The sequence below is a fragment of the Colletotrichum paranaense genome (assembly GCF_030867605.1).
Source record: "Colletotrichum paranaense strain IMI 384185 chromosome Unknown Scaffold_14.1, whole genome shotgun sequence".
NCBI lineage: Eukaryota > Fungi > Ascomycota > Sordariomycetes > Glomerellales > Glomerellaceae > Colletotrichum > Colletotrichum paranaense.
The window spans coordinates 1,012,561-1,033,870 of record NW_026848972.1 but is presented as its reverse complement, the minus strand read 5'-3'; the positions used below and the strand labels follow the sequence as shown (position 1 = coordinate 1,033,870).

General features: G+C 54.5%; 8 protein-coding genes across 8 annotated transcripts; 4 read left to right on the top strand and 4 right to left on the bottom strand.

The window, feature by feature from the left end:
* Positions 1-658: 658 nt before the first annotated feature.
* On the bottom strand, positions 659-2,412 carry CPAR01_14190 (uncharacterized protein; the record flags this gene model as incomplete). The annotated part of the gene is made up of 4 exons (XM_060498441.1): positions 659-1,126; positions 1,187-1,645; positions 1,910-2,175; positions 2,406-2,412. The coding sequence occupies 4 exons, from the start codon at positions 2,410-2,412 to the stop codon at positions 659-661; spliced, it is 1,200 nt and encodes a 399-aa protein (XP_060343175.1).
* Positions 2,413-5,054: 2,642 nt separating this feature from the next.
* Positions 5,055-6,071, top strand: CPAR01_14189 (3-oxo-5-alpha-steroid 4-dehydrogenase; the record flags this gene model as incomplete). Its single annotated transcript, XM_060498440.1, has 1 exon — positions 5,055-6,071. The coding sequence occupies one exon, from the start codon at positions 5,055-5,057 to the stop codon at positions 6,069-6,071; it is 1,017 nt and encodes a 338-aa protein (XP_060343174.1).
* Positions 6,072-6,091: 20 nt separating this feature from the next.
* CPAR01_14188 (calpain) lies at positions 6,092-7,651 on the bottom strand (the record flags this gene model as incomplete). The annotated part of the gene is made up of 4 exons (XM_060498439.1): positions 6,092-6,457; positions 6,534-6,773; positions 6,844-7,183; positions 7,494-7,651. 4 exons carry the CDS (start codon positions 7,649-7,651, stop codon positions 6,092-6,094), a joined length of 1,104 nt encoding a protein of 367 aa, XP_060343173.1.
* A 1,268-nt stretch (positions 7,652-8,919) lies between these two features.
* Positions 8,920-13,747, top strand: CPAR01_14187 (uncharacterized protein; the record flags this gene model as incomplete). Its single annotated transcript, XM_060498438.1, has 3 exons — positions 8,920-12,871; positions 12,923-13,152; positions 13,211-13,747. The coding sequence occupies 3 exons, from the start codon at positions 8,920-8,922 to the stop codon at positions 13,745-13,747; spliced, it is 4,719 nt and encodes a 1,572-aa protein (XP_060343172.1).
* Positions 13,748-14,793: 1,046 nt separating this feature from the next.
* Positions 14,794-16,483, top strand: CPAR01_14186 (TGS domain-containing protein; the record flags this gene model as incomplete). The annotated part of the gene is made up of 5 exons (XM_060498437.1): positions 14,794-14,814; positions 14,924-14,944; positions 15,245-15,527; positions 15,633-16,161; positions 16,351-16,483. 5 exons carry the CDS (start codon positions 14,794-14,796, stop codon positions 16,481-16,483), a joined length of 987 nt encoding a protein of 328 aa, XP_060343171.1.
* A 474-nt stretch (positions 16,484-16,957) lies between these two features.
* Positions 16,958-17,503, top strand: CPAR01_14185 (uncharacterized protein; the record flags this gene model as incomplete). Its single annotated transcript, XM_060498436.1, has 1 exon — positions 16,958-17,503. One exon carries the CDS (start codon positions 16,958-16,960, stop codon positions 17,501-17,503), a length of 546 nt encoding a protein of 181 aa, XP_060343170.1.
* A 603-nt stretch (positions 17,504-18,106) lies between these two features.
* On the bottom strand, positions 18,107-18,484 carry CPAR01_14184 (uncharacterized protein; the record flags this gene model as incomplete). Its single annotated transcript, XM_060498435.1, has 1 exon — positions 18,107-18,484. The coding sequence occupies one exon, from the start codon at positions 18,482-18,484 to the stop codon at positions 18,107-18,109; it is 378 nt and encodes a 125-aa protein (XP_060343169.1).
* A 1,097-nt stretch (positions 18,485-19,581) lies between these two features.
* On the bottom strand, positions 19,582-19,929 carry CPAR01_14183 (uncharacterized protein; the record flags this gene model as incomplete). Its single annotated transcript, XM_060498434.1, has 1 exon — positions 19,582-19,929. A coding segment is annotated over one exon (348 nt), but the record flags the coding sequence as incomplete, so codon positions are not given.
* Between the last annotated feature and the right edge of the window lie 1,381 nt (positions 19,930-21,310).

Here is a 21,310-nt window from a genome sequence, read left to right as displayed (position 1 = left end):
AATGTTCCCCATACGTTTTCGTTTATGAGAGGTAGTGTTGACTGTTCCGGAGTGCTCACCTCAAGACCAAGTGTGATGATTATTCCCGGACTAGACGACGGGTAGTCATCTGCAAGACACCACCCCACGCGGGCACATCCCGTGGGCGGAGAGGGTGTGGTCGGAGTTGTTCATCCCCCCCCCCCCCCATTCATGCTGCCCTTTCCCCGAAAAGCCATCTGCTGCAGAAAAACGACATGCGCGAGCGCTGACCGAGAAAACGCAGGCGGGAAAACCTGCTGATGGTGCCGTCATGTGAACTCGATTGGGACCCCATTTTCCCCCACACGCACTATCTACTCAGCTCAGCTCACTTCACTCAGGTGAGAGATAGAGATTTGATAAACGCTGCTTCCATCCATCAACTCTTCCCACGGGTTTCTCATGAGTGTTAATTGTAATGTTTATTGTATAATGGCAATCTGGAAACCGCCTTGAAAGAAACCCCGATAAAAAGAAGAAGAGATAATCTACCTTAATAATGTCGATTGATACCCGACCCCGCAGAGATGACGACAATCTCGCCGTCGCGAAAGCTTCGAGACAAGGCCATGGAGGGTTTACTTCGATGATACCGTCGATTCTATGCGATGCGGCAGAGATCAACCCGGTTCCGGAGTCAGTGGCCCAGATCGCGGATGGACAAGGTACCACCGACGGCAAAGACATCGAGACCAAGGACACCGAGACCAGAGACGACGACGACAAAGTCGCGGCGTTCCTGGCGAGGAATCGACTCCATCCCTCCGCCATCACGGCAGCGCACGAGTTCGCGCAGGCAATGTTCCCCGGGTGCGAGGTCGAGAGGGCGCCGTTTCAGGGGTACTGCTCTTATACGCTGCTCCTGAGGCCGCTTCCCGGTGGAGCGGCGAGACGGCGGCGGGATAGCGGTGTTGAGGCCGGCGGAGGGGGGAGCGTCGAGAGTCAGAGCCAGAGCGAGAGCGGTACGAGTTGGAAGAGCGGCGGCAGTAGTGGTGGTGGCGGAAGACTCGTACAGTTTCGACCTCGGAGGCACGGTGTTGATGTCGAGATGTGTGTCGTGGCTAGGGGTGTACTCGGGGATGGGGTCGTGCCGGGTGTGGAGGGGCTTGGTGTGTTAGAGGGGCTGGATACGACGGCAACTCGTGGCGGAAAGGGGAAGAAGGACGGGGAGTTGTGTGCGTATCTCCTGGACAGGGTCGGCGGTGTATCCTTGACGGGCTTCCGGAGGATATCTGCGGGTCTGGAGACGGACCCGAGAGCGTCGAGAAGGAGGCTTGTTGCGGATCTGGCTGTTGTCTTTGCGGATTCGTGGAGGGGGAGGCGGGAGGATTTCGGGGACGGACGCGGACACGGGGGTGCGGGCGGCAGAGGGCGCGTGGGAGGGAGTTTGGCGTGGCGGTTGGAGATTATGGGAAAGGGGTTGCCTTGTGAGTTTCGGGACGTTGTGAGGGATGTCAGGAGGGATCTTGGGGGTATCGAGAGGTTGCCTTGGGTTGTTACGCACGGGGACCTCGTGCCGGATAATATCATGGTTCATCCGCCGCGCGAGGAGGCAGAGGACGAGGGCGGCGAGGCGTGGGTGAGGCGGAAACTGGGGTGGGGGAGGGAGGAGAGGGCTGGCGGGCTAGTTGGGTTGATTGACTGGGCCGAGCTGGAGTGGCTGCCGTTCGGGGTGGGCATGTACGGGCTCGAGGAGGTGTTGGGGGAGGATGTTGTCGTTGGTGGGAGTAGCGATGTTGACTTTGTTGCTGGTGGGAGTGCTGCTACTACGACGGCAACGATTACGACTACGACGATGACGACGACATCAACGAGATTCGAGTACTATCCCGAAGCAGCCTCCCTCCGCGCACTCTTCTGGGACGAGGTCGGACGCGTGGTGGGTGACGAGGAGGTCATTCGCCGGGCGAAGAGGGCTCAGGTCCTGGGGGTACTGCTTTGGAGGGGCATTGCCTTTGATGATGGCGCGCTGGGGAGGGTCGTGGACGGGGAGAGGGACGCGTGGGACTTGCAACGCTTGCGGGCTTGGGCTTTCGAGGATGGGGGTCTCGGGTTGACTCGTGGCAAGGTCGAGGTGGAGGTGGTTCGTGGGGGGAGCGAGAATAAAGGTAGTAGACGGTTGTTGAAGAAGGTTATGGGGTGGATGAGAGGGTGCTTTAAGGGGTTGTGAGATGGCTCATGTGGGTGTTTGGCTGAGTATAGAATTGGGAGACTAGACCATATATGGAGTTCCGGGTGATCTTTGAGGGTTTCCAAGACTTCGAGACGGATTTAATCAATTCATTTGGGCAATGAAGCATCATGAATGCCTTATTGAGAATGCGGTTTCGACTTCAAAGTACTCGCAAATGTGTACAGAAATCACTTCTATATACCCAACCCACTCGGCATCTTTGTGAGCGACGTGACTCTAAGCCCTTTCGTTATAAGTTGTAAAATCTTTTGCTTTTTCAATATAGTTTACTCTCATGTTCACACCATGGTTCCAAAAACTGGTCCAAAGTGAAGAGGAAGATGAGTTTAGGACGCCCCTTGCTTTTCTTCTGTGAATACGAATAGTAGAAACGGACGAGCTCCACGAGGCAGAGAAAAATCTAGCAATGTTCACGGCCTAGAATGTTGATAAAAGTGTTCTGATTTCCCTCCTGTTGGCAGCATCTCTAGTGATAGAAAGTGAGTATACTATATGCTTATAAATAAACGCCGATAAGCAAAAAAGATCGCGGGTTTCACATCTCGGAGTTCACGAGTATTGATATACGGGCGAGAAAGATGGGTTTTTCATCCCGATTTAGTCGTGACTTTAGGCGTTAGTATGCAAATGACCTCCTCTCCATGTCCCAGGCTCATCATCATTAGCACTACTAGAAAACCAAATCGGGGATTCTGAAAGTAGCAGCAAGGTTAGTAGTTCGACTTATCTAAACATGTTCCTACCCTTCTTGTCTAGAGATTTGGCAGCGCCTTTCCGAATGAAATTTGCCATCTAGACGAGTGGTCACCTAGGCCTGAGGTTTTGTAGATTGTGCTTGTGGGCAGAGGCATCATTCATGTTACCCAAAGTTACGGATGGCCCGAAGACTCTCGTGAGAATGTTCCTCAGATACGTGGTTTTGACAGATTGAACAGAAACTGACGAGGGCCGAGTTTAATAGAACTGGCCAAGGACTTTCAGGTCTCTGATCCTCTCATTACTCACTTGTCTGTGTAAGTGCCTTGGCTTTATCCCCGTACAATTCGAACAGAAGCGGTGATGAATCATGTTACTAGACGAACTTATCCACCTCCTATGTCCTGTGATAACAGACGAACAAGAGGGCCGTCTCCTCAGATTGACGCAGCCGCCGCAAATCCTTCAATGACTGCATTATGAGCTTCTATGCCACTCTTCTCCAAGGTCTACGAAGTAAGTTTGACTGTAGTTACACTGTTACATAGTCAGGCCATCATCTCCTTGCCCCAATTACTTTACTACACCAGATTACAGTTCCGATTCAACCGAACCAACCCCGTCAATTGCGTATGACCGTCCAAACCCCAAGCCCCAAAATCCCCCGCCCGCCCCTTTTCTACTATTCCATACCCAGGTCCGGGCCATCATACATTCAGCCAAAGCTCTTCGAAGTAGTAATGAGACCCACTACCTGTATACTGCAGTAGATCAACTGGCTACATTCCTTATCTATTCGGGAGGAGCTCGCTAAAGCACAATAACAGGTAAGATCACGTATCAAAGGGCGATTGCCACCTTATCATGCTGGTCACGATACGGTAGCCTCGTGAGCAGAGAGCAATACCCTACGAGCTTCACACGGAAGATGAGAGACCGGGTAGAGATGCGGCAGAGACTAGAAGCGTGCCCGGACTGGGAAATATCGTTTGCCGTCACGGTGTAGGTCGCGAAACGCAATGGCTAGATGCAGTCTTGAGATGTGCGCAGATGGGCCAAGTATCAAAGTGAATGGTACCAACACCAAAGAGGAGAAGGACGGGACAATTGTGATTCGATGCTTCGTGATGAGAAGATGGGGGATGGACTGGATTTCTGGGGAGCGGGAAACCCCTTATATACGCAAATTCCAAGGAGGCGGGCGAACCACGCTTCCCACTTGATTCATACAATCAGCGCCAGCCACACCAGGCGAACCAGGCGGACCAGCACCAACGCCCACCCACATCAGATGTAAGCCATGATCACGCTATCGCCGACCTTCTTCACAGCGATCACGCATGCACACTATGGAATGGAACTTACGCATGCCCTGTACAAATCATACTTCCACTTTCCCCCATCAAACATCTAATCCTTCTTACCCGACTATCCAAGAAAAAGAAAGCTTGGAGCCCGATGCCTTGAAGGCGAAGAGACGGGTTGAGAATCAGTGTCACCGGAGACCACCTCAGTAGTTACCAGATACTATATTTCCCGATTCAAAAACAAACATTTCCCGATTCCAACCAGTCAACACGGCAAGCCACATCCACGCGCTTCGAGAGCTAGAAGCCGGGTTACAACGAGGCAGCTTCCAGGCAGGCAGACAGGAGAGAAGCCTACAGCCTGCCGCGGTGTTGCAGCTGGGCTTGCAGCCTGCAGAGCCGTCGGCCCCCAAAAGATGTGACTGCGCCTCGAACGGGCCGCCTTGCACTTTTTAACAAGCAACAAGAAAGACGGGAATGCGTTGTAAGCCTCACTTTGGCCGGGCGAAGCGGGCGGGAGGACGCAGTGTGCTGATCTCCCCCCTCAGCCTGCATGTGGCATGCATCTCTGGAAAAGTCCAATAGGGGTTGTTCTTGGATGTGACCCTGTGAATTGCGCCCTCGAATAAGTTTCCCGAGGCACTTTGAGTCTCGAGGGTTGAGCCGCTGCTATACGCCCGCATATGTCATCGGGAGCGGCTGGGAGTTGATCCGATTGATCCGGCTCGTCATACTGGACCGTATCAAACAATCCCGTAACACTGTACAACAAGTAACCCCTGCTCTAACCTCAACCACAGCTTACAACAACCGCTCATCATATACCGGCCACGGCCATGGCCTCCCTTACACCGACGACGATGATGGATGCTCTCTCAACCTTGCCGCCGGCCCATTGGTGCCAGATATTCTTCGGGCTCTCAACAGCAGTAGTGTTGGCTATCCAGGTAGTGCCAAAGACGACCCAGCGTCTTCTTCTCGACTACGGCGCCCGCTCGCCGGCTACTACCACCGACGCCGACGACCGGACCAAGGAGCCCACTGGTCCCAATAGATTGGACTTCTTCACGCAAGCCGCCAAAGCTGTGACTTCCTTTGGTCAAATCCCACACGCGTGGTTCATGCACTTCTACGTCGCGTCCGTTGCAGGTTCGGCTTTCTGGGCATGGCAGTATTTTCAAAGCGGTTCAGTCATGGCCATCATCTCTGGCCAGCAGGCGGCTTCGGGCGGCCCGGTTGTGAGCTTCGAGCAGACAGTGCTCGTCTGGACATTGATGGCGCTGCAAGGCACGAGGAGATTGTACGAGTGTCTCTTTGTGATGAGACCGGGGTCTTCTAGGATGTGGTTCGTTCATTGGCTGCTTGGTTTGGGTTTCTATTTCTGCATGAGTGTATCCGTCTGGGTTGACGGCTCAGGTGAGGACCGTCATTTTCCACTTTCAGATACACACTCACCTTTCCCAGCCGCCTTGAGGCAAGAATCAAGGCCAAACTTGGAAGGCCTTCTGTCACCTGGGGTCGCCGCTGGGACCGTCGCGTACCTCTACGGATGGTCTAATCAGCATAAATGCCACAAACACTTGGCCAGCCTCAAGAAGTATTCATTGCCGGAGGAGGGCCTTTTCCGGTATCTCATCTGCCCTCATTACACTTGCGAATGCCTGATCTATTTGGGCCTTGCCATGATAGCCGCGCCAAAGGGCTACATGGTGAACCGCACCCTCACGGGTGCTTTGTGGTTCATTGTCGCCAATTTAGGCACAACGGCAGATGGGACCAAGCAGTGGTACGCGCAGAAGTTTGGTGCTGAGAAGGTCGCCAGTAAATGGAGGATGATACCCTTTGTCTTTTAGACACACTTGCGCCTCGAATATCACTTCTTTCCAAACAAGCCAAACTTGGCCCCGAGTTTCGACACCTGCATGACGTCCCGGTATGTCAGACTCGTCCTGGTCGCGCGTGCGCTTCGGCCAGCAGAAAAGTCATCCTGCGAACGCAAAAGGTCCCAATTCACGATCGTCTCGGCAGATAGCTCAACGTCCTCCTCGACATCGGCTATGCCGTGGAGGTAATCGGTATAGAGGTCGTCGGTGGTGATAAGAAGACTCCTGGGCTCCTGAAGAATGCGTCCCACAGGCTCTGGGTCCATGGCACCATCCTCCTTGGTTTGGTATAGGTTCAGACACAGACTTGCTCCAAGACTGACAGTACACACAACTGGATGATAGGCAGCCCCGTCCTATAGCCAGCATGAGATTCAAAGCTCTTCACGTGAACACCTACCATGTACTCAACTTATGCGGCATGATTCCTACTCCCGAAGGATACTCGTTTATCAGCACGTGGTTCGGTCGTTTGTGAGGACTGCTAGCGAAGAGATTGGACGAATCAGAATCGGCGGCAAGAGGTAAGGAAAGAATTCGCGAGATCACAGGCTCTTGCAACCACTGTGGCAAGGGAGCATCGATCAGCTTGTTGTTGACGAGATCGGACGGCCATGTTTGGAGACGTCGATGAGTCAGTTGCTTCCAGCGGGGTTTCGGCGCCTCAGCTATCTGTTGGTTTCAAGGGCAAGTCAGCCACAGCTGTTGGCTCGACGGACGTCGTCGAAATAAGTTTCCGTACCTTTTGTAAGATTAAGCGTTCCTCCTCCTCTGATATGAAGTCCGCAATGTAGTAAGAGGACGGCGGAAGCTTCTTGACTCTGACGTCGTCGAGGGAGGCAGGTAAGTTCACGGCTGCCAAAGGCATATTGCTGGCTTCGCCTCGCAGCTGTGTGGTCGCAGACGTTTGATAGTCGGGACACAGGTGGTGTGATCTGGGGCTGCGCCCAACTTTATGGATGGGGATCCCAAACGAAGTGACGTGATGTTGGTTGAAGGGGTCGGGAAACCTAGGTCGCCGAAGCTTGTCGCAAGTTGGCACGAGGTGCGCAAAGGTCATCGACGTAAGATCCAAGCTCCGGCTGCAAAGCGGCATAAGAGGCCAAGAGTCAAACGGTTCTGCGTCCAGCTGGGAGGATCCAGGCAACGACGGAAGCGACGAGGACGGCAAGGTTGGGTGGAGAAGCAAGGACGGGAGCTGGATCATGGATGGATGGAAGCGACAGGGCAAGAAGACGTCCAACTCCAGTCTCCGACCTAAGACTTGAGCGCGCCTGCTTGTGGTTGTCAGACACGCCAAACCTGAGGTCGCCAGTTGCCTCAAGCAGTCAAGGATGGGAGGTATTGCACTAATAACAAGAAAAGGCGAGAACGGACACCTGCTTAGAGTACACTAGGTCCAATCGGGAAACGGCAGGTCGATTAGTCACAGGCAGCGTGTGACTGACGGTAAGGTATCCGTTCCCAGTGGTAGTGGTGCTATCCGCCACAGTAGGTGATTGGCTGGTCTGGTCCCGCTTCATGAGCTCTCCGTTTTGAATGTCGCTCATGATTCGCCATTTGAATTCAAGATGCGACGGCCGGGGAGGGGGAAGAGGAGCCTGCTGCGACTCTGGAGGGGGCTAGGATTGGCCGAGGTGGGGCATGGGGAATTTGGAGGCTTCGATACGTACCATTCGAGTCGCACCAAGAACACGCACCGGGCAGATTCGAGGTTTTCCACCAGCAGGAGAAAGACGAGTTTTTGGACTAGCAAACCACAGAAAAAAGCCTTGGATGGACGAGCTACTCGTTTTGCATTGGAACCATGGGAGATTTCCGCAGGTTGGTGTGTCCAGGGTCAGGTGGCCTAGCGACAACGTGCAGCCAGCGATGCAGCTTGCGAAGAGAAACATGACGGCGTTGCTATCTCAATCTCACCCTATCTTTCTGAAGCAAGGTGGGTGCCGGGGCTAACGTCCAGGTTGAATCCTAGGTCGTTTGGTCTGCCACCCAAGGAGGCAGCGTACTTTTCGTCGACGCCGGGTACTTGTAGATACTGCAAAACTCCGGTGGGATCCCAAGTACCGCTTGTCGAATTCGACCCCAGTACGTACCTAGTGCCGACTGCTGGCTGATGTGGCCACCTCAGTCGTCAGGCTGCCACTGCCAGTGCCGCTACCACCAGGTGCCTGCTGCACACCTCACTTTCCATAGCCTGCTGCTTGCCTCAGGGCTGCGTGCTGTGTGCTGTGTGCCTGCTTGTCTGATGCCCGGCTGCTACTGCTGCTTTCTCTGTCAGGTCTCCTGTCTCCTGTCTCCTTTGCTGGTTGTGGCTGTTCCGTGTCCCGTATTCTCGAGCAAGTCCCCTCCCCCCTGGTCGGGCCCAATCAAAGAGGTGGCGATCAGACTTTTTGACTCTGAAGACTCGCTCGCGGCCCCATTTCCACCTTTCAGCCAAATCGAAGCATCAAGCGTCACCAACAGTCTCTTTTCCCGCATTCTCTACCAACGCCCGCCTCCGTCCATCTCGCCCGCATTATTCTGTCCCGGCCAGGCGCTTCCTTAGTCGTTTTTCTGTTCCTTTCATACTCGACGTGATCCGATATCCAATACGCAGCATTTTCCTCCCCGTCCGACACCCACGCCCAACGCCTTTCTCGCGCGCGCACCCCCCCGTGACTGACCTGGCCACTTTCTCTTAGGGGGGTCACCTCGAGCGACTGAGAATTAGTCTACCGGCCGTCTTCAATTCAATCCGCCTCTCCAACCCTCTTTCTCGCGGCCGACCTTTGGCCAGGATGGTGCTGGCCAGTTTTTCGACCTCTAGATAAATGATATGGATGCGCAGAATGCTGCCGGGTCCGACAAGTCGAAGCCCGTCGCTGCGGCGGAGAAGCGACCGGGCAATCACCAACCTGACGAGTCTCACGAGTCCAACAGCAAACCGACCAAAAACGTGGACGATTCCATCAAATCCCCGCCTCATCTATCCAAAGACGTCAAGCCTAGCGTAATCGTATCTCGCGCCCCTCCCGTAGCCGACGATGCTCCTGTCGACCGAGATTCTGATGCCGAGACCATCGTACTGCCTGGCAAGGATGGCCATTCGCCCTCCAAGGCGAGGAAGGTAAAGCACGAGGACCGCAGCGATGGGGAACCCCCGGTTCTCCCCGTTCCCCTGGTTCCCCGGAAAAATCGTGATGCGAGTGCCAGCAGAGATGGCGACAAGGAAAAGACGGCCAATCCTGCCCGTCTGTCCGAAACGGCTTCCTCTCTCGGGCTGAAGAAGAAGCGCCTTCACGATCAATCGGCCAGGAGCAAAGATGGTTCCAGCGGCCTCAGCTCGGCTCCTGCATCCCCTCCCCACCACAGGCGTCGATCTGGTGGGCACTCCGATTCCGATACGGGCGCTGACCGTAGGAAATCCCCCAAGCTGTCCCTGAAAGACCGGGCAAAGTCCATCGACAGAATTCCCCACAAACGCAAAGCTTCCAGGGCAGACTCGGATGATGAGGCGGAAAATCGAAAGGTCCGACGGCAACGAATCTCGGATCACAACACCATAGAAGCTCGAGCTCGCCTACCCAAGGAACCAAAGTCTTCGTCTTCGTCTAGGAGAGAACACGACGGCCACTCAGGATCACGCACCAGATCCGTCTCTCCACACCACCCACGTGCCCACAGGCGGAGCGTCTCGACCCAACTTCCCGCAAACTCGTCTAATGGCCTGAGTTACAAGAAGAAACGTCTGCCTCCGCCGCTGCAATCTACAGACTATCACTCGGATGAATCCTCTGCCAGTGGTAGCCCTCATCCTCGGAGCTCCAAGCTGCGAAACCTCTCCACCCCCGCCACCGCCGAGTCAAATATGTCGCCGGCCAAGATTGCACCACACAAGAAACACCTCGACGCCCACGGCCAAACCTTCCTCGCTAGGGCATGTGCCCGAGGCGAGTACGACCTGGCCAAGCAAAGACTGGGAGAGCGACCCGAGGATCTCAATGTGGCCGACTATGCTGGCAACACGCCACTTCAGATTGCTGCGATTAACGGATACGAGGACATCGTCAAGCTCCTCATCGACGCGGGCTGCAATTTGGATTGTGTCAACTATGACAAAGACACACCATTGTTAGACGCTGTCGACAACGGTCACTTGGGAGTGGTCAAGCTGTTGCTGAATGCGGGGGTAAATCCGAGGAAAGCCAACCTGAGCGGAGAGGAACCCTTGGACCGAGTCAGCGACGATTTGGAGAATGCAGACGATTTCCGAGCCGCATTGAACGAAGCCAAGTCACGACAAGGAGAACGCAGACGTACATCCGAAGATCACCACCCTACCGACCAATTCGACAGTAGATCATCTCATGGCCCAGACAGCCCTCGTCGGTCACCTGCACCATCTGCGTCCAACGCCAGCGGTCGGCGAGCCGGCACCGTCAGGGCAAACAAGACAAGCAATCATCTCTTGTACATGTCACTTGACGACAAGACGTTACGGCAAGCTGCAGGAAAGGGCGACGAAGAGACTGTTACGCGGATTTTGCAAGTCAAGGACGGTTGCGATGACTCAGAAGCCATGGTTGCTGCTGCTCGTGGAGGCCATGAAGTGGTGATTCAACTGCTCCTGGCTCTTGGTGGAGCGAACCCAGACCCTGCACCTGTTTCGAGCATGCCACCCGAATTCGCCACCCCAATGTTGGCGGCGATCGGCCAGGAAAATATTAAGGTCGTCAGACTACTCTTGGACCAGGGGAATTTTGATCCGACTCGCCGATTCAAAGGCGAGACCTATCACGAAATTGCCCGCCGTCGACAGGGAACGAACTGGAAAGACGAGGAGCACATGCTCAAGGAGTCTTACGATGCCTATAGAAAGTCACACCGCGACATTTCAAAGACAAAATCTCCTGGCAGACGCGAGCGTGAAAAAGAACGCGAAAAGGACCGCGACAGAGAGCAGGACCGCGAGACAAAGCGCCAAGGTCGGAATGAACTCAAGGATGAAGCGCGTGCGCACAAACGTAACCTCTCTAGCCCGTCCCGTGACCCGGAGAAGAGGAAGAAACTTTCTTCTGGACGAACCATCACAAGTCCAAAGGAGAAACGTAGGGCGGATTCATTTCACGAAGATCAGATCTCACCGAAGCGTGGTCCTGGCCGGCCGCGTAAAGAAGACCGAGTACCTACAATCGCTGTTTCAGACCGAGAGGCTTCACCCGCACTTTCGCAGAAGCAGGCTGCTAAAGCAGCGAAACGAGCCGAGTCCGACGTCGCCGCGATGTCCTCTGAAGGAGAGGCTGCTAAGCCGCGCCGTAAGCTCGTATCCAAGGGGGAGCTTCGTGGCGAGAGAGAAAAGAACCGACGAGCGAGCATGGTGTCCACCACATCATCATTGAAAGATCCTTCGAGCCCCCGCGACCCAACAAAACTTGACGATCATCCCGAGAAGCCAAAGGGCGAGCCGCTGTCGGAGAAGTACCACGATCGCACGAAGGCTCTCAAGAGGGACGAGTCTCGAGATCGGCTATCGGTGTCTGGCGATAATTCGTCCAAACGACATCGTTCTAGTGTCACGCCACCACACTCAAGCACGGGAGACAAGGATGAAGGCGAGGCACCCGTGAAGCGTCGGCGGCTTGATGTTGAGGGTAAGGAGCGACGACCAAAATCGACCGCTTCACCCGATGATCCTCACAGGGCACCTCGTGATGGCCCGCCTCGATCCAAGTCCAGCTTGAGAGACTACGACGACAGCGATCGGAGACCGACTAAGGCTAAGGCAGATGTCGATGGCCACAGACGAGAATCCGGCAAATCGAGCAATAGTGATAAGTCTAGTATCCACGTTAAATCTGAGGATTTTGACATCGAGATGCCAGATGCGTCGGATGTAAAGGACACAGTGGAAGCGGAACCACGAATCAAGAAGGAGCGCGACGACGAGAAGCGGCGTCTCGAAGAGAAGGAGCGTAGGAGAGAAGAGAAGCGTCAAGAAGAACGAAAGCGCCGTGAAGCTGAGGCCGAAGAAACCCGCAAAAAAGAGGAGGCTCGTCAACGCGAACGCGAGGCTGAAGAGAAGAAGCGAGAGGCTGAGCAGAAGAAACGTGAAGCTGAGCAGAAACAGCGTGAGCGCGAGGCTGAGGAGAAACGCCTGAAGGAGGAGGAAGCAGCAAGACATCGTGAGGAGCAGGAACGTAAGCGCAAGGCCGAACTCGAAAAGAAACGCCAGGAGGAAGAAGAACGGCTGCGGCGCGAGGCCGAAGAGAAGAAGCAACGCGAGCGTGAAGAAGAAGAACGAAGGCTCCGCGAGGAGGAGGAGAAGAAGAAGCGACGTGAGGAGGAAGAAACGAAGAGGAAAGAGGAGGAAGCTCGCAAGCAGCGAGAAGAAAAGGAGAGACTCCGCAAGGAACGCATCGAGCGCGAAGCTGCCGAGGAAGCCAAGCGAGTTCGCGAAGAGGAGGAACGGCAAGAGCGTGAGCGCAAGGAGCGACTTGAACGCGAGGAGTTGGAGCGCAAGCGAGCTGCTAAAGAGGCCGAGCAGCGCCGTATCCTCGAGGAGCAAGAACGCGTGCGCGTGGCGAAGCTGCCTCCTCTGTTGCGCTGGCTCGACGCTTGCCCGAACCCCAAGACTTCGGAATACGCCGCCAAATTCAAGCATATGCAAGGCGTGCGGTTCGACACTATTCAGCCGCAAGCAAATGGCACGGCAAACGGTAGAGAACAGTGGGTGCTAAACACCCATGTTGCGCTACTCCTCGGGGAGAAGGACCTCTCCTTGTCAAAATGTAAGTGCTCACAAGATCTTTCCGCGTTGATCATTACTGACGGAAAATTAGATGCGGCTTGGGAACATGTTTCCGTGTCTGACCTCGCTAAAAAGGTCATCTGGAGACTCGAGTCGGATTGGTATGCCTTGCTTAAGGAGAACTTCTACGAACTTGGGACTGGCCTTTCAGATTATTACGGAGAGGGCGAGGATCCCTTCAAGATGAGCTTCCGCTCAAAGGAAAAACTCCGTGGCGAGGCCCGTGAGAAGTTCTTGAAGATGGACATGTTCTTCGTCAAGGTGCGTCCTAATTTTGTCCGGTGATGATAATGTGTGGTTGGGCTGACTCGGAATACAGGTGTCGGATTTGATGTCGATTGCTCAGGACGTTCCGCATCTTCGGGACCTCAAGATGAGCGTTGAGTATCGCGAACTACCAGACAATGAAGGCCAACTCTACGGATGGCAAGTCCCGCAGAAATGGAAACAGGACCCCGATGCTGATCGATTCTTGGGATTCGCGCCGAGGAACAAATATTATATCAACGGTGTCATGGTCGAGGAGCAGATGCCTGGTTTGTCTGCTACAAGCAGCACACCCTTTCCCGAGAAGCGGGTCCCTCGAAAGGGATTGCAGCAGGTTTTCCCTGGCGACCCCGATTATGCCCGCGTGTGCAAAGAACAAGGGCTTGACTTCCTTTTGAATGGCACGAAAACGCCGACGATGCCCAACGGCGGACATTGGTCGCCACGGAGCCAGTCGAATGCCACAGAGGCAATGGTCGAGACCGTCAATGATACCCAGCCGGCAGCCTCCGCTACAGCGCCCGTGTTGCCCGAGCCGAGACTTGTTCCTAATGGCGTTAACGGCGTATCGGCGCCAAGCACCAACTGAGTTGAGTTGGATCACAAGTAGATCGAACGAACCAATATTTAATATACACATGTACACATTGCCACAGCAATCCCCGGATCTTTACGCACCGAGTGCCGATGGAACGTACCAAGGCACCGCTGTGCATCATCAGAGATAGACCCAGCTGCCTATCTGCCCTTTAGCTGGCCTTGCGATCCTTACGACAGGGGCAGTTGCTTGACTTCGAAATGGGGCTGGAGGATGCTCAAGGCGTGTTACTCACGCCAATTTGTGGACAGCAACACCATGGTATTTACTCTTTAGGCCCTGTTGGGTGATAAGACACTATATCGACAAATGGAACTTTCATAGTTCATGAAGCGCAAGAGTCAGCTCTTGTGTGTGGTCAGTTGATGAACAACGGATTGGATGGCCATGATTAGATCTGGACGAGTGCCGAGAATCAAGAGCTTGGGAGCCTGGGAAGCATTACTAGTTGGGATGGGACACAGGGTTAGGGAAGGTAGACGACGAAAATAACACATTCACAATGCTGTCAGTCCTGGTCATTTCTTCGTGCCTTTTTCAATATCTTCAAGAATTGTTGCGCATCATCAATCACCAAACCAAGTGCTGGCGTTTCTTACCTAAGATATGAAAGACTTTTGATTGAACGATTCAGGTTTCTGACATCACTGCGTTCAAAAAACCTGTGCAGCCAATGAAGGCGGTGCATTCCCACCATGCCCCGCTGAAATTTCATGTGCAGTACCTTAGCCTTTTCGCACAAGGTGCCAATGTCCCCGCCATTTTGCACCCCAAAATCCACCACCAGGTGCACAACCAGAATCACCAACTGCCAGAACCATCAACCCAAACCTGGGCAGCGAGACAGAAGTTGGACGACGACGAACGTTACTTATTTGATACCCCCACAAACTCTGCGAGCCACGGCACACTCTCTATTCGCTTTCTCTTCTGCCCGCGGCTTGGACGTCGACGTTGCAATCGGAAAAGCTAGCCATCCATAAATCGAACCCCTCCATACAGCGCAGGAACGTCTCGAGTGACGAAACACCGCAATCATGGCGACCACAGTTGACAAGGTAATGTTTCTCGCCGAGACCTTCATAGCCGGCTAGATTGGATTTTCCATCCTTTCTCCCTTATCTATTCGCGAGGACACCATCTTGACTAACACTTTTGTTCATGTAGATCAAAGATATCGAGGCCGAAGTACGTGTCCAACCCCTCCTTCCCCTTCACCTTCAAACCGAGGGCAACCCTCGTCCCGCCCCCTTTTCCGTCGTCGACGATGTCGAGAAAACTCGAAGGCTGTCTCTGTCTATGACCAGAACGAGGGAACATGCGTTCGTGACGTTGGCGACAGACAGGCATCCGCCCCCGAGAAACCCAAATCTTCGATCCGACGACATCAGGAAAAAATCCCCCTCCACCCTCTACACAGATATATTAGACAAGAATACGACGCGCAAATCAGCAAGCTGACGGAATGGTTTCTCTTCCCTCAAATAGATGGCCAAGACCCAAAAGAACAAGGCCACGTCCTTTCATTTGGGACAACTGAAAGCCAAGCTCGCCAAGCTCAAGCGTGAGCTCTTGACACCCTCGGGTGGTGGTGGCGGCGGCGGTGCCGGCTTCGACGTTGCGCGTACGGGTGTCGCGAGTATCGGCTTCATCGGCTTCCCGTCCGTGGGAAAGAGTACCTTGATGAGCAAGTTGACGGGCCAGCACTCCGAGGCCGCGGCGTACGAGTTCACGACATTGACGTCCGTTCCGGGTCAGGTCACTTACAATGGTACGTTTTGACAGATTTTATGTGGTTCGGGACGACGATATGGCAAGAGAAAAGGAACGAGGAAGTGAAAGGTCGAAAACGCTGACATTCTGTTGCGTTCCTCAGGTGCGCCGCTGCAAATCATTGATTTGCCGGGTATCATTGAAGGAGCCAAGGACGGCCGCGGTCGTGGTCGCCAGGTCATCGCCGTCGCAAAGACGTGCCATCTCATCTTCATCGTCCTGGACGTCAACAAGCCCCTGACGGATAAGCGTGTCATCGAGACGGAACTCGAAGGCTTCGGCATCCGCATCAACAAGTCGCCGCCAAACATCACCTTCAAGAAGAAGGAAAAGGGCGGCCTCAACATCACGAGCACCGTGCCCCTCACCCACATTGATCACGACGAGATCAAGGCCGTTATGAACGAGTACCGCATCAACTCGGCCGACATTGCCATTCGCTGCGACGCCACCGTTGACGACCTTATTGACGTCCTCGAGGCGAGGAGCAGAAACTACATCCCCGTCATCTACGTCCTCAACAAGATTGACGCCATCAGTATCGAGGAGCTCGACTTGCTCTACCGTATCCCGAACGCCGTGCCGATCAGTTCGGAGCAGGGCTGGAACATTGATGAGCTGATGGAGGCAATGTAAGGATTTTCTAACTTTGTCTTCCCCCTTGCCTTCATTTCCTCGTTAGCCGTCGGACCTTCGGCCGGTTCTCGCCTCCCGGAGCGACACGATCGTCGTCCACGACAAGGATGAACCTGCTACCCCTAAAATTGCACTCACGAGACCAGAGAAGCTAACGTTTTTGATTTTCTTTTCTTGGCGTATAGGTGGGATAAGCTCAAGCTGGTTCGCGTTTATACGAAGCCAAAGGGCAAACTGCCAGATTACTCTCAGCCCGTCGTGCTCCGCTCAAACAGGTGCACGGTCGAAGATTTCGTGAGTAGCCGGTCCTCCGCGTGACATTGCGTCTCGTCCCGAGCGAACCCGTGTCGTAGGGTGAACCTTCTTTTCTCTCCCCTGCGACAAAGGGGCGCGCGAAAGTTGGACGGACGGAAGCGCATATTGCTGCGGCTTGCTCTTGCTCGCTACGCTTAGCTAACCGGTTCGTGTTTCCGTCTAGTGTAACCAAATTCACAGGAGTATCCTCGAACAGTTCAAGACCGCCATTGTGTACGGCAAGTCCGTAAAGCATCAGCCTCAGCGCGTCGGTCTATCTCATGAGCTAGCCGACGAGGATATCGGTACGTTTTCATCTTGTGTCGAGGATTCCCCCCACCAATCCTTAGTTTCCCTGGTCGTCGTCGTCGTCGTCGCCGTCGTCATCATCATCATCTCAAAACCTTCATTTGCCCCCGCGAACTACTCTACAAGAGCCGGCGAGGAAAGGAAGCGTGCCTCAAGTCAAGTGAAGTTCGGTTAAGGAAAAGCAAAACAATGGCACTAACATCTCCAAACTACTCGCAGTCACAATCGTCAAGCGCTGACGAACGCGGCGACGAGCTAAAACTCGGCGGCGCATGGCGGCCGTTTGTCGTCATGCTTCTCCCCACGCCGCCTCAAAATGCCTTGCCTGGCCCAAGGAGAAACAAGCCCAGCCCAGCCCAGACCCAGACTTTCAGCCCGCCTTCGGGGTCCTCCTCGTCCGCAAACCCCCCATTTTGGCGAAGGGAACACAAAATTCAAGCCACTTGCCTCTTTCCTCCGCCATCCTCCCCCCTCCACGCCCCCTTCCCTCCAAGTTACCATCTTACTCGAGTCCCGATTCCATGGCATCGTGTGCAAACTCAAAAGAAAAGAAAAAGGAGAAGCACGCTACCCTACCTCCTTTCAAAAGCGAACATTGAAACGAAAGGAACCGGCCGACCCCTACTGCATCTTACGCGCGTAAGCTCTAAGCCAAGGCCGGGAAACACAATGGCACTGTTTGGTTGCGACTCTCTCTCCTTTTCCCAAAGGAACAAGGCTGAGCTGGGCGAGTAAAAGAGTGTGTGGGGTTTTTGCAGTCTTGGTACGCTACCTACTTTTCCTTACCGAGCATGGGATGTGGGAATGTGTGTGTTGGCCGCAAGCAGACATTTCGTGGCGGGTGGGGGAGGGGGGGGAGGGGGAGGTTAAAGATCCCCCCTTTGATGGGCGGCGTCGAGGCATCTTCCCTGCTCTCTATCTTGTTTTCTTGCCGCCGAGATTTCGATGGGAGACGGGAGCTGGGGAGGGACGGAAGGATGGATGGGAGGATGTGTGTTTGACGGGGATCAAGGGCGACGTTGGTTTCTGCAGTCCAGGCAAGCGTTTATACGGTATCACCATGCTGCTTTTTGCATTACAGAGGAGAGACGAAGATACAGAGATGAAAAGGAAGGGAGGGAAAAGGGGTGGTGGGAGTTCAGGCTTGCAACAAAAAAAAAAGTGATTTGTTCTCAATCAAAACGGCTTCTGGCAGCAGAGAGAGAGAGAGAGAGAGAGAGAGAGAGAGAGAGAGAAAAACATTGTTCATCTTCATCTTTGTTGCGTTCAAATCGTTTTTCCCATCTCCACCTGGGGTATCCTTCAACTAGGAAACAAACATTGTACCATTGTATGCGATCATTGTAACGAATTTGGGTTGGATTGGGAACGGATGGACCGGTCCAGTTCGCGCGTTAGGGTCCAGACTCCCACGGTACGGTAGTGAAGCCAAAAGCCCACACTACCTAGACACTTGACTGCCCATCCCGTCCATAACAGTTCGAGTGATCCGTGGTTCCCATCCTCGCCGCGAAGCCGTCGGGCACTAAAGGCTGGCTGCCGGGCGGCGCGTGCCTGACAGGACAAGCCCGCCGTGCCGCCTAAGGGGACAAAAAAAAGAGAAGGGCTCTCTTGCCAGTCTCCAACCCGTGTGGATACGGAGGAGCGTGGCTTCTTTCTCGTTAGCCAGCCGTGCCAGCCTCGCGCTCGTGCGTGCGTGCACGGCACCGCCATCATCTTGCGCCGTCCGCTTTCGCGTGGCTGCCCTTCAAAATGTCGTCGTCGAAGGGGGCGAAAAGCGAGATTCTGGATGGAGTACGGATATAGATAGACTGTCGTTGGAAAGCTGCCCCCATCCTCGCCCCGTCCCTACCCCACACGCGCCACCATCTGAAGTTCACCCAGCAGCAGCAACTCAATGGGAGAATAAGTCACGGAGCCCAAATCGTGGGCGAACCTGCATAGCCGAGGGCCTCTTGTCCTGCGGCCGCAGATGCCTCCCAAGAGAAGCGTGGGTTGCATATTCTTCTTTCTGCAAGAAGGCTCAACGCATGTGTCCGTACCGGGCGTGTATCCCCTTGGCCAGCTTGCACTACTTTGCTCCGCGTGCGAATGGGAAAGGAAGAGGTGGTGGAAGAGAGACAGAGAAAGGAACTAGAGCAATGAGTAGCGTGGACGAGACCATGCAGCTTCCGCGCGCACACACCTCTACCAACATACACACACACACACACACACACACACATATCCGCAGACACACACACTTCGTCTTCTGCCTCACTCCTCCTACAGGGCATGGGGTGACAGGCAGAGGAGGGGTGGGGGATGGCGGGCGGGTGTGTGGGTGAGCCAGACGGGGGACTCCCTGGATCGAGGGCGACGTCGGCGCTTAAAGCAGAGCTAAGACGACACCCTTTCTCTGCTCTCTGCAATGCTGCTCTTCATAACTCCGCCTTTTCTTCTGTCCTCTCATCCCGTTGCTGCTGACGCTTGTCTCGAGACGGACTCGGCACTACCTACTGGCGTGATGCACTTCACTGCAATTCCCCGACGAGAAACGTGCCCGGCGGAATGACAGCAGCCACGGACCTGGTTTTCCTCAGTAGAACGAAAATAAAAGAGGGGGGATGGAGGGCTTCACCACCAGTCAGATGCGAATCCTCCTCTTCCGCCTGCCTTTCACAGGGCTTGCTTTACCGCCCATGTCTCGCGGTCTCTTTTATCTCCCCTTCCTCTCGCAAGTCCCGATTTTTGTTTGCTACTGCTGGGCGGGACGTGCTAGTTGGTGGTGGGTCGGCCGCGGCCTTCGCAGCGAGCCGTGATCTCATCTCATCTTATCCTCGGAGGATGATGGGAGGAGCTTGGACGAGGGGTCCCGGGTCCGAGTCCGCGATATGCGAAGCAAGGAAAGGTCGATTGCGGAGTATGGTAGCAGTCGACATCCATCCAGCGATCTTGGCCCTTTCGTCTCGAGTTCGACTCGAGATTGCTTGTGAGCAGATGAGTGTATCCGTACCTTGCATCAGATACAGATGAGGCGAACGGCGGGCGATAGGACACAGACCACGGGAGAACGGCTGCAGGGAAGGGTAAATAGGCGCAGGGGCAACACAGACGGCGGCGGCGGCGGATGCTGCGCTGCAATGTTGCTCGTGCTGCCCAGGTCCCCTGCTCGCTCCAAGGCGACATGAGTCGACCAGCCCAGTCAGTTCCAGCGGGTTTTGGGGGAGGGCTCGGGAACAAGCAAGCTGCGCTCCACCCGAGCACTGACGCAGCTCTCATCTCCTAGACTCCTCCTAGATTGCTGCTCCAAAGGGCAGAATTGGTAGAGTACGTCTCGTGCGTGCAGGCGTAGGTGGTACTTTCAGAAAGACCAAATGCAGCCTTGATCGGAGGTAGTCTACCAATGGACCAGGCGCTGAAGCAGGCGTCGAGGAGGGCAATGACTAATTGGCATCTTGCCCATCATGTTCCTCGAGACATGAGAACGTGGATGCGGTCATCCGCTGTGTCAAATGAAAGTCCTCGTGTCTGGCTAAATTCCCAAAGCCCGAGCTTCTCATGGCTTGAAACAATGGCTTGGTTGTGAATTCCTGCTACTTCGACCAGGTAGAGCAGCTAAACGTGATTAGCCACGGCTGACAGCCACTGACGAGGCGAGTACCAGAGCCTGAGATTTTCCCTCGTATCCGAAAGCTTCTGAAATAGAGTTGATGGGCAGACTGCTCTCGTCGTCGTACTAGCATGGCTTCAATACCTAGTGATATCGTCAGCCTGGCTAAGACGCGTCAGTCATGAACTCATGGAAAACCCTTACACTACCTAGCGGCGGGAAGATGCCAAGGGAAAGATGGAGTAGATGGGGCTCCGAATCAGCCTTCTTTCCTGTTTAGTCTATTCCCCGGCCCGCCCATCATCATTATGCATGTTGATTGCCCAACGTTGTCGTGAAATGAGAGCCCATTCTCATGACTGATGCGAAGCTACGGTTAGAGCGATCAGATACTGCTTCGGGTGAGGGTTGAGTCGGGGATGCTGTGGTATCAATTCAGCCTGGCCTAGGATACCGTCGGCAGGGCCCGCTTCAAATTGAGAACGGCGCACGTTGCGGGCCACCGCGGGTGGATGCTGGTCGACCCTGGATCGCAACCTGGGTCATGCCCCAATCATAGTTGTACCTTCCGGCCATACTCTCCTCTCCGTTGAGGTAGGTATTCACATTTGCGCGCCATTGCGTCGAGGCTTGGCCAGACCATCCGTTTAACGAAGCCTTTCGTAGATGGACCCACGGTTTAGCAAGTCTTTGTATCCGTACGTGACCATCTGACCAACTGAGAATCAGTCCGGGTCTCTCAGTGGCCTCGCTAGGACCGCCTCATGCGAAAGAAATCTTTTCCATCCAATGACCAGCCCGAAGCTGGTGACGAATCCGGAATTTATGTCCAATGGGAATACCGAAAACGATTTGAGCGCTGCTGTTGGTCAGCAATCCTTCTTCAACTCTGGTTCCTTAGACCGAAATGGCGCTTGTGCTTGTCTTCTGACTGCCATATCAAGTCTTGT